Source organism: Synchiropus splendidus, chromosome 18, assembly GCF_027744825.2.
Source record: "Synchiropus splendidus isolate RoL2022-P1 chromosome 18, RoL_Sspl_1.0, whole genome shotgun sequence".
NCBI lineage: Eukaryota > Metazoa > Chordata > Actinopteri > Syngnathiformes > Callionymidae > Synchiropus > Synchiropus splendidus.
In genome coordinates, this window is record NC_071351.1 from 2,166,099 (window position 1) to 2,177,073 (window position 10,975).

At 44.1% G+C, this 10,975-nt stretch overlaps 2 protein-coding genes across 2 annotated transcripts; both read right to left on the reverse strand.

The window, feature by feature from the left end:
* Positions 1 to 132: 132 nt before the first annotated feature.
* Positions 133 to 5,742, reverse strand: LOC128749523 (SAM pointed domain-containing Ets transcription factor-like). Its single transcript, XM_053849212.1, has 6 exons — positions 5,445 to 5,742; positions 2,836 to 3,239; positions 1,807 to 2,004; positions 1,691 to 1,735; positions 1,481 to 1,618; positions 133 to 1,387 (listed from the first exon to the last, which is right to left on the reverse strand). Exons 2-6 carry the CDS (start codon positions 3,227 to 3,229, stop codon positions 1,209 to 1,211), a joined length of 954 nt encoding a protein of 317 aa, XP_053705187.1. The 5' UTR covers positions 3,230 to 3,239; positions 5,445 to 5,742; the 3' UTR covers positions 133 to 1,208.
* An 838-nt stretch (positions 5,743 to 6,580) lies between these two features.
* LOC128750135 (protein ILRUN-like) lies at positions 6,581 to 10,856 on the reverse strand. The gene is made up of 6 exons (XM_053850396.1): positions 10,819 to 10,856; positions 10,049 to 10,354; positions 8,914 to 9,068; positions 8,631 to 8,828; positions 7,889 to 8,208; positions 6,581 to 7,818 (listed from the first exon to the last, which is right to left on the reverse strand). Exons 2-6 carry the CDS (start codon positions 10,204 to 10,206, stop codon positions 7,783 to 7,785), a joined length of 867 nt encoding a protein of 288 aa, XP_053706371.1. The 5' UTR covers positions 10,207 to 10,354; positions 10,819 to 10,856; the 3' UTR covers positions 6,581 to 7,782.
* Between the last annotated feature and the right edge of the window lie 119 nt (positions 10,857 to 10,975).

The window sequence follows — 10,975 nt, forward strand, 5'->3', positions numbered from 1 at the left end:
AAACCTTATGGTTTCAGTTATTTACTGCACACAATTTGCTATGTGGCTACATGAAAAAAAAAACCCAAAAAAACGCAGAAATATTTATTCGTGGAACTCCACTTCATAACTTCATAACACTCCATATGATTATTGTGCACAAGTGCTTGGTCGCTCATCATTCACTGTCACCTTTATAATTATTTTAAAAGATACAGTGACCTTCCAGTGACCTTCAATCTCCTCTTTTGAATTGTAAATCTTAGCGGTTTTCGTTAATGTGCATGAAAGCACAAGCTTCTTGAGGTACATAAAAACACAGCAGAAAATAAAACAAACCTTTTTTTTGCTGTAGAAAACACGATGGAAAGTGGCAACATCATAGACTATAAGGTATGATATGGAAGATGTATGACTCACGCGAGCAAACAAGGTGATGAACAGTGTTCCCTGGGCGATATTCTCTATATTTTAATTCCTAACTCACTGAACAGGTTTGGAACACAAATGAAATATGCTGCTTCAGACATATAAGCACCGTGTGCCATGTCTTCAGCCCGTCACTGTCTTGAAATGAACTGGCCGTTTTCGTTTTCCAGTTTAATCATTTCTGCACATTACAAATTCACCTTTTGTTACATATTTAAAACCATTTAAATGTTCGTATTTATTACATTTATTGTACATAGAGTTAAGTATTTTTCTACTAATACGCAAAAAGACCTTACTAGGATTTTATTCCTGTTGCTGTGTCACGTTTTGATTTTAATGTCCTGGTTTGTTTTTCTGCAGCGGTGAGGGAAAATCATATTTCCTGGAGAGTTTTTTTTGGTTCTTTTAAAGTTCTCAACTTGAAATGTTCTGTCTGTAATCCAGCGATTCTGCTGCAAGAACTTTAGACTGAGCCGGAAAACGTTTCCCTTCATCTCTCTTCCAGATTTCCTTGCTTCCCGTGTGCCGCTTTGCCTTTCATTTCCAAACACCCACCGCCCCGCCCGGTGTCACTGACGTCACGTTCAAGATTAAAATTTCACAACGCAAGATCCACATGACAACTTGATACAAGAAACAATGTACAAGAGGAGTGGGCTAAACGAATTCAAACCCTGTTCTAAGAGCGACGGACTGATTCTCTTGTAGGCAGGAGTGCATCAGTAGGCAGTCTTTACAGTCTATGTCCAGCATATCTTTGGTTTCTGCGTCCTGCGTCAATTCAGTGTTGAGCTCTGTTATACCGGCTTTACGAACTGGTAGACCAGTCTGCGAGATACTTCCGGTTTTCGAATGATCCCCTTCTTGTAGTATTGGCGAATGGAGCGACTCAGTTTGTCATAGTTCATTGCTGGCCGGTTCTTCCTGATGCCCCACAGCCTGGCCACGTGGGCCGAGTCTTCAATTTTGAATATTCCTGTGTGGAAGAAAGAGATTGGTTCACGTTGATCCCCAAAAGACACTTTGGAAATTCGTGACAAAGTCGGCGAGGGGAAGTGAAGTGGCTTGCCTTTTTCTTTGTTGAGCCAGCGGATGCAGCGGCTGTAGTTCTGAGGCTTCAGGAGCAGCTCTCTCAGGAACTGCCACAAGTGGATGGGCTGGCTGGGATAGGTGCACATTACTTCCGACCACGACTCATCTTCAGCTGCTGCGATGAGGGAGGTTTTTACTCCAGATGCAGTCCAAATATTTCCTGATATCTGCATGTGAGTGGACCAACCTGAGTTGCTTTCCTCCGCCGGTCGACGTTCCTTCATTGCAGCAGCTGACAAAGCACACGTGATTGAGCGACACGCTTTTTAACCGCACTCTTCACTAAACCAAACGTGTCCTCACCAGATCGCCAGATGTCGAGATGAGCATACAGCATGTCTCCAAACTGTGACGTGTGTTGCCGGAAGTCTGCTTCCGTCATGGAGCACAGGTCCCGACCCGTCAGCTCGTGGAAACACGTGCTGATCTGGGGCAGCCTGTACAGGTGTTCCGTCCACAGCAGCCACTTCTGAACATGGAGGCAGCTCCAGACCAGTGGATCTGCAGAGGACAACAAGGTATTTTCAGTCTGTCATGGAAGAGTTCTGGTCTGATGATTGACTTTATGGGTTAAAACTAGAGCTTTGAATCGGTGCCCTCCTTCTCTTCTAGTACTAAAGTGGTAGTCACAAAAAGAGGTTGGACCTAAGAGCCCACGTTATGTTCCATGGCTGTTGTGGGGGGCCATCAAGCCAAAGCATAGAATGAGAGATGGAGTCTTTTGTCATTTTCATGACTAAAAACAATACAAAGCATGGAGAAAATGGAACAAGTGTGATTGCACTACCCACTTTATGCTTGAATTATATGGAATTACATTATATATTGTTTTGTTTTATGTGTCATATATTGCATGTATTATCAATTCAAATCATAAATATTTTTAAGTGGTGAAAATTTGGGTACAGAACTATAGGTGAAACACGTAAAGGCACTTTGTTACGAGGTGTTTGTTATCATTTAAAAAAGACATCAAATTTAATGGAGCGTTTCAATATAACCACTAATAGCTAAAAACAGACCTGTTCACGGTCCAACTTTGCCCATGTTTGGGTTACAGGCTGGCGTGATGAGTTGAGGGTGGGGACCTGACTTATTTTTGACAGATTGAATGTGTTTTCTAAAAGTGTCAGTACTTATTGAAGCTGACGCTGCCCATGAATTTGAAGGTCATGACGAGAGGCAGGAGTGTCAGCGGAGAAGTTTGCGCAGGGTGGTTTTCTCCGACTGTCACCATGTCTTTTAGCACGTGTTGATTTGAGCTCAAACAAACAAGGGCTGAACAAAGTTTCAAATGCCACTCTTGGTAAATGACATTACAGACAGTCTCACCTGGTGCGATGTTCAGCAGCTTGCAGGCCGTTTCGACGTCCTTCAGCACTTCTCCCATGACCATGGATTGAACCTGTTCCAGGCAGCGGTCCTCCACTTGACCCTGCATCTCAGAAGGTGGCGTTTGGTTGGATGCAGAAGGGCTTAACTCTTGAGTCCGAGGGGAAAGCGACATAGGCGCGGAGGTGTCTGCCATTTTCAGCACCCAGGGGTTCTCCGCCGATAATCTGTCATAAACCGGGAGGGACTGCCAGGTGAGGTCGGAGAGGACACTTCGAGGGGGCTTGATGTCTTCGGCCTCGTCCTGCCACGCTGCCCTGGTGTCAGTGTGGGGGCTGGGGTACATGGGCGAGTGGACGCTGTAGTCCATGTGCTCCCAGCCTGGACTCCCCATTCTCACCTCGCTGAAGAAGAGAACGACCCATCAACACTCTGTGACATTATCAATGGAGACACTGTGGCACTGATGCTGCTCTCACACCATCCAATATTTAAACTGCAGCAATCCTTTAGTAAACATGACATTTCCTCCCTGATATTTACTCTGATGAGGCTCAAATAAGCCCGACCTAGTCAAGCATTTGATAATTGTGATGTTTGTCTTTGATAGATTTAGCCATGGCGAACGAATGCGTTGGTGTTTTGTCGAGGTTGCTCCTCACATTTCACAGACAAACTGATGAGTCACTTATGTGACCTTTTGTTGGACCCCTGTGGGAATAGTTCTAGATAGGCAGGAGCTGCGATGGACACCCTGGACAGCGCTCCAGTTAAAACAAGCCTCAACACCTGGATTAACAGAGTAGTTTGGCTGTTCTCTCTGTGAGAACTGGCAATTTATAGACACAAAAATGGGAGGTGATTCGCTCATGCTCAGGATGCAGCAGTAATTGTTGTTGTTGCATGCACACGACGACACACGACATCTACAACGTGAGTTTTGAATGAACAAACAGAGGGAGACAAGTGAGGTTCGGGGAACGTGCACATTACCGAGAGGACACGGTTTGCTTAGCCAAAATACCACTTTCTGTTCCGTAGAAGAAAGAAAACTTGCTTGTCAAGATTCGCCTCCCACAGACAAATGTGTGTGTTCTGAGCACGTGTGGGCAGATTCTCTTGTCAGATGAAGGGGGGGGGGTACAAGGGACAATACATGCGCTATTCATTCATCCCTGTGTTCTGAGGGAGATAAGTGTCAGTGTGAATGGAGACTTTGACGTCTCAGGATGACTGTTGGGCAGAAAAAACTGCCACTCAGAATGATTTATGAACATGTAAATCATCATTTTATGACCAGGTTTAACGCCCAAACTTACCACTGTTTTTTTAAAATGACAAGATTTTTACAAATTGGTTAATGAATTAAGTTCTCTTCAGGTCGCAATTCTAATAAAAAGTTTCACTGAACCAGCTCCACACTCTGTATTTGCAGACTGAGTCTGAATTATCATGGCTTTAGAGCTTAATCTTGAATGTAAAATTATGATAAGACCTTAGATTAGTATCACGTAACCATTAATGAACTACTTATTCAAATGTACAGCTTATTAGGCAGTTATTAATCGTCTTATATTAGCATGTTGTTTAGCCTGACGATGTTCTATACTACATGAGAGTATATTAAAACGTGTTTTACAATCTTCAGTGTGACAATTATTCAATTCATACTTCTTTACACATCATCTTCACATTTGTAAACGTCTATCTATACTGGCTCCAGTGTGAAGAGAGATGTCATGCTTTTATTCACACACTCAGTTTCGTCATTACACATATGTGGAATTACAGTTCCTCCTCACGCTGAGCTTGATATTGTTACCAGTTTTATTTGTGATACAAAGTTGACTTTTGGAATTGAAAGTCTTTAAAAATGTTCTTTATGATAGGAAAAGCAGCAGGCGTCATATTTAATACATGAATGAATGACTCCAGTAGTCTCTGACATTGAGCTCCTTTTAGGGGCCCCATCATTCTCACTTTTCTCAAGAAAATGGATTGATATTAAGAAGGTAAAATAGCATAAAACCTGACGCAAACATGTTGCCAGAAACTCCTCACTGTTGCCTCCAAATTCCCTCCACACTTGGACATGTTAGTTTGTTTCCACTAGCTCTCATTTGTCACTAAATACAACTGAAATGTAACCAGTCACTTTGCCGTGGCATCAGGTCAATTCATGCCCTTCATATTTCGACTGTGAGACTAAGAGGTTTTTTTTTAAGTCTTCTATAATCAGGTCACATTTATAACTTTGTATTTTGAACATGGATGACTCTGAGTGTTTTTGTTGTCTGTTACTTTTTTCCTCCCTCTGGGGACCAACAGTTCAAATTCCTTGCGGCTGTAAAAACTTGCTTTTCGAGAACTAGCGTTCGTCTGCGTGAGCTCCCTGCTGCTTGGATGGACACCAAAGCTTGTAACTCGCACAGCGCACTGTTGAAAACCCCTGTTACTTTAGTTGAAGCTCGAATGGTGAAGTTACATCGCGTTAGACATTTTCTCACTCTGTTTGTGACCTCATAACATTCGAATAAAACAAGCAAGACTGGTATGCAGTTTGCAGGTTCATAAATTTTGGAGATATATATTGTATTTAAAAGTCTTACCTGTCTGAAGTGGATGGAAGGCTGATCTGAGGAGAGTTGCTCGGACTCTTGACGTGTCCTCGCCTCTTAGTTGGTGTTGTTTTGGTCTCCAGCTAGGATCATCTGAGTCTGGAACTCCAGTTGAGGGAGGATGTACATCAAACAGCATGGGCAGTCTGCCTCCCTCCTGCACTCACAGCCGGAGCCCTTCTTCCCTCCACTGCCTCCAACACACCATGTGTACCAGAGGCCTGTCAGGAGAGACTTTGACTGATGTGGAACAAAGTGTCTTTGTGACATATCGATGCTGGAGCAGAAGGGTGTGTCCTCGGAGGGAGGTAGCTCAGCGACTACTCAATGATGACTCGGAGCACTTTTCATTTGGAGATCTGTTAGAGTAAACGGCAACTCTGAGCACCTCGGGGCAAAGCTTTGGAGCAGCCCGTCGACTTCCCCCTCGCTCCCTCGTAAAAGAAAAAGTTCAACATTTTCATTTTAATTCCATTCAGAAGCGTTGCTTTTAATATAAAACAACTTTGATTTGATTCCATTATTATGACAAACCTGAATATTTTTTGACTTGTGTGATTAAACTATTGTAGTATTTCATATTTTAAAGATGCAACCTGAAAGCGAGAGATTAAATACGTAAAATGAGTGAGTAGATTGAAGGTAAAAATCGATGGATTGCCATTCACGGTTGTAGCTGAATCTTACGTTGAAAGTTTGTTTGTTGTTTTCCCCCCATTGTAGGATGAATAAAACCTATCTAATGTAATCTCTATGATATTAAAGTCCCATAAAATGATGTTGGGCACAACAGGAGGGCTGAAGAAATTCCTTCCTTTTTAGCATTTTCATAGTTTTACAGGTGACAGTTGTCGTCTCTTGACATGCATGCCTGTGGAGCTCAGACTCTTCTTTGTGCCGAGCGCGACCAGTATGCCTGCAGGGGAGCTCTGACCTCTCCTTTTAAAAAAGAGCTGTTATCAGATCTCCAGCTCCTGCGACCTGTGGTGTATTGTGAGATTCAGGTGGAACAATGGGTCTGACGTGAGGGTAGTTAAGAGGAGTGTGCTGTGGTGTTTGGCCTCGGCTAAATGTTGTATGTGTGTGAGCGCAGCAACATGCCGATGACAACATTGTTTCCAAATTAGCATGATAATTTATTCATACATTCATCAAGCAAACAGGACAAATCGTTCAGATGTTTTGCACTCATACTCTGAAAAAATAAGCTATTGCGTTGTGACTAAAGCCAACTGACTCACCCGACAGTCTGCTCATTTGTTTGAGAGAATGATCCGAACCACACGGCGCTGCTCTTTAGACGCCTTGAACCACAATGGACCCAAATAATGACCACACCTCTTGTGGCTTTTTGAGCACATTATTCCCAATTCTACATCATGACAGCCGACATGACAGTTCTTTCCAGCGTGTGGAGCGTCAGTGAGCTGATCTTATTCAGCGCATACATCTTGAAGCCAGCTGCAGTAACAACTTGTATTTGGGCTGATCTGGTTTCAGTCAACTCAAACATGAAGTTCATATTCTGTCGCCGGTGTGGCTTAAAACAATATAAATACTGGTTGAGCTTTGGGGTAAATATGATTTAAAATAAAGTGAACTTGTTTGTGACCATTGTGAACATTCTTTTGTATTTAACACAATTTAATCATTTTACCTTCTGGAAGTATAAGTGAACTTTAATTACAGGAAACATTTCACCAATAGTGATGTGACAATACATGCATACATCGTCAGTTAACCACCACTTAGTCCTGTTCAGGGTTTTTAATTGTTTTTGTACATGAATGACGTCATGAAATTCTATATCAAGTGTAAAAAAATGATCTGATACTTGAGTGACGAGTCGCTTTGTATTTGTCGCCCCCTTGCTGTTGACAGTGCCACTGCACCTTTAAGACCCAATCGACACTAAAAAGGATTCCTAGTGTTAGATGCTTTACTTGCGAGAGGTGGGAGCTGGTGCGTGAGTCAAATGTCAGAGCAGAATCAGTTGGCAACAAAAATGGCTTCTCCTCCAATCTTCTCTCAGGATGCTGAACACACACACCCACACACACAGATCATGTTGCGACTTTCTCTCTGCACTCAAACAACCAGCATGACCTGAAAATAAAAAGTCATCACTCACAGTCTCAGCACTCATTTTAACTTAGCATTCACATGTGCATACAGAGGGGGGCGGGGTGTTTGTAGAGCTGCATGTCAGGCGGGTCGAACTCTGGATCTGCGGCAAAACCTAATGCAATTTTAACCACTCTTCTGATTGTGGCTGTTCCGTCGAAATAAAGTCATTGGTTTGTATTCCTGTTGCAGAAAAGTCCCAAGTTTAAGATTGTCCAAAAGGAAAGGGCTCCTGTATACCCTGTGAAGAGATGGACAGCACAGTTGAAACGTGGCAAGAGCAGTGTTCAATGGAGGCTTCTAGGATTTACCTGGTTGCAAGTGACTACTGAAAGATTGTTTTGCAGGCTGTTTGATAGTAAATCCACAGAGTTGTGTGAAAGTCCGTTCAGCTCCGGCTGCCGCTGGTCCGGGTTCCCCTGCCAGTGTTGCTGCTCTTTATGGTCGCCGTCACTGTGGATGTTGCCGTTGCTGTTAGGGCACTTTGTTTTCTCTGGTGAGGCGAAGGGGTTGTAGTCGCCCTGCAGGTTGCGGTTGGGTTGGGTGGTGAACTCGGCTTGGAAAGAGGAAAGCTGCTGAGTGACACCCAGAAGACCTCCGACCTCGACACTCAGGATCACCCAGATTATATCTGGAGAAGTAAAATAACTTTCTTAAACAAGAGACAAGTCACATTTTCAACTAGGGGTGACTAAAAAGAAATCAAATGAGCCCGTGGGAGGCGCCAAAACAGACCCGCATGGAGAGAATCTGGATGACTTTGTTCATCATCACAGTTTTAAAAGCGTTTTTAATGCATGAAACTCTATAGCGGAGGCGGTTGCTGAGGCTCTCGGCTGGAGTTGGCTTGTTGATGTAATCGTCTGACTTGGCTCTTATCAGCAACCACATGATTTAAACTTTAGCTTTCATGTTCCCTGTTGCTGCCCCCATTCCGGACTGGAGACACCGCCTATAAAAAATCCCTGCATTATGTTGACAAAACCACATCCAAAAGATGCTCATGTTGACCTAATACAGAGGTACGTTTTGAGAACTTCCTGCCACACCCACCTCCAAAGTACAGTCCAGAAGCCGTGCACATCCTCCACTGACCCTGGTATATCCCCGGAGAGGCGGGGCTCTGCATCTGTATACTGACATCCGTCATCTCTTGAGGGACGAGAGCCTTCACCATAGCCATGTTGACATGACCAAACTGGTGACCTCCGACATATTTAAGGGAAACACCAGGAGGCCATGACTCTGCACCTGGATGACAACACAGTTTCATTGGAGCGAATCTGTTGCCTTCCGCAAAGCGACAGACATCGAAAAGGCACGAGCTCCGACCCACCAGTGTTCTGTATTCTCCAGGTCTTTGTGAAAGGCGTCTCTGGCGGGACAGACTCGCCCTCACCAATCGTCACGTCTTTTACAAAGGACATGCACGGCGCACTGATGTTCGGACTCTCAAAGTCGTAGTAGGATCCAATGGCTGCCTGTAAATTCCTGAATCAGAGACAGGGTAGCACAATTAGCAGTGTTAAAGCCAAACGCTAAAATAAGACGCGCTTTCCAACAGGCTTAGCCACAGCTTTAAAGACCTGTCTGTGCCAAAGCTGGTCAAAATAGCCTACAACAGAGAGCAGATAATTTGCTAAAAAAACTGTTTTCCTAAAAGACATTCCTATGATGGGTTTTATTTTTAGAACGCCTATGGCAGAAGAAGTGTGACATGACATCACGTGACCACAGCCAACTCGGCCCACGGTCAGACCGGTACTGCCGAAAACAACACCAATGCTAGACGATAAGATGTATCTTTGCTTCATGAAGATTAAAAAAAACCATCCCTAAAACAAGTAATAGGATATTCAAAGTGGATTGCATCTGCTTTTTAGGAAACGGGGATGGCATGCTGGGTAATTACATAACGCACGATAGTTGTACTTCATTTATTATTACATAATACACGAGAGTGGTACTTCACATTTTAACAACATAATACACGACAGTTGTCCCGAACATACTTTCATAAGCAACAAATAAAAACAATGGTCATGGAACAAGCTGGCGACGGTGACTCGACGTGACGAACCGAAAGTACCAGAGAACCTCGTCACGTTTCAATTTTAAAAATCTGTTCATCATATTCCTGCACGGCCCTTAGCGCCGACCCCACAGTAAAGAGTTGTTCCATGTTTTTCGTTCCACTGAACACACGAAGCGAAGCCCTCACGTCACCCACCAGTCTGACAGGCTGTCAACAGTCGGTCGTCACACCGACCCTCTCGCTCATGACTTCGGCGTCCAACGTCGGAATCAGCGCGACAAACCGAACCCACGCGCTTCCGATGTCTATATTAACTAACATGACATGGAGGTGTTGCCTCTTCGTCAATCACACCAGGTCGAAGACGACCGCGAGCTGAGCTAAGTTGTTTACAGTGACTCCATGTCGCAGGCCTCTTCCGAGTCCCCGGACTCACCAGTTGTTCATGTCCAGGAAGAAGGCGCATCCGGCGGGGTTGAGCTGGAACCCGAGCAGCCGCTGGAACTCCGATATGAGGATGTCCTTGTCTGTCGTGCCCATGCAGCTGAATTTCTGCATGAGCTCCTGGTCCAAGTCCAGGTCCATGGCCTCCATCGTCAAGTGTTCGCCAGGAGGGATCGGGGGGAGTCTCTCCTAATTCAGTCCGAGGCCTCGACTTGTCATCACAAACTCGACTGCTGGGCCTCGGTGCGCAGGTCACGTGACCCCTTCTGCCGCCTCGGTTTCCCAGAGTGCATAGGGGCTATCAAAAAAACAACAGTTGTGTCGGTTTGTCATGGGCTCATAACACGATTAACAAGTAAATTTCAGTTTAATTTTAATGTTCCCTATTTTACATGCACTTTTAAAGTGAACACGTTTGATGTTTCGCTGAGTTGCGCACGTTCCATCAGTAGAAACGGTCTTTTCCCATCAGCTTTCACCGTTGCGTCTGTGTTCAAATCGAGTGACTCGAGTGAAGAGCAGGGGTCACAGTTCACATGTTCAAATGGAATGGCTTGATGCCTCGTTATGAAGGTAAACAAAATGTGATCTCAGGATCGAGCACTTCCCCTGCAGTTCCGATTGATCGAATCTTCCCCTTTGTCCCCGTCTATTGTTAATGATTAACAGGTCACATTTTTATTTTGAAGCATGTTTTCACCACGTATGAGGGTTTTCAGGTACCGTGCAAGTAAAACTTGAAGAGTAATAACCAGCACTTACCGTCTCACCAACTCCCCAGTGACTGTCCACCCTCCTATTGACCTTATTTAATAATCAATATTTGTCTTAACTCTCTCTTGGTTGACTTTTGTGTAGAGCCAACATTCCTTTATGAGCAAATGGTAACTTTATTTTCCAGAGTCGCACCTTTATTTTT

Bases quoted from the DNA above. Each gene is read 5' to 3' on its own strand.
- LOC128749523 (XM_053849212.1), bottom strand. From the start codon at position 3,229: ATGGGGAGTCCAGGCTGGGAGCACATGGACTACAGCGTCCACTCGCCC. The intron at 2,005-2,835 runs GTGAGACTGTCT...TGTCCTCTGCAG, and splicing joins GCTGCTGAACATCGCACCAG to ATCCACTGGTCTGGAGCTGC. The intron at 1,736-1,806 runs GTGAGGACACGT...GTGCTTTGTCAG, and splicing joins TCTCGACATCTGGCGATCTG to CTGCTGCAATGAAGGAACGT.
- LOC128750135 (XM_053850396.1), bottom strand. From the start codon at position 10,206: ATGGAGGCCATGGACCTGGACTTGGACCAGGAGCTCATGCAGAAATTC. The intron at 9,069-10,048 runs GTGAGTCCGGGG...TCTCTGATTCAG, and splicing joins TTCCTGGACATGAACAACTG to GAATTTACAGGCAGCCATTG. The intron at 8,829-8,913 runs GTGGGTCGGAGC...GTTGTCATCCAG, and splicing joins CTGGAGAATACAGAACACTG to GTGCAGAGTCATGGCCTCCT.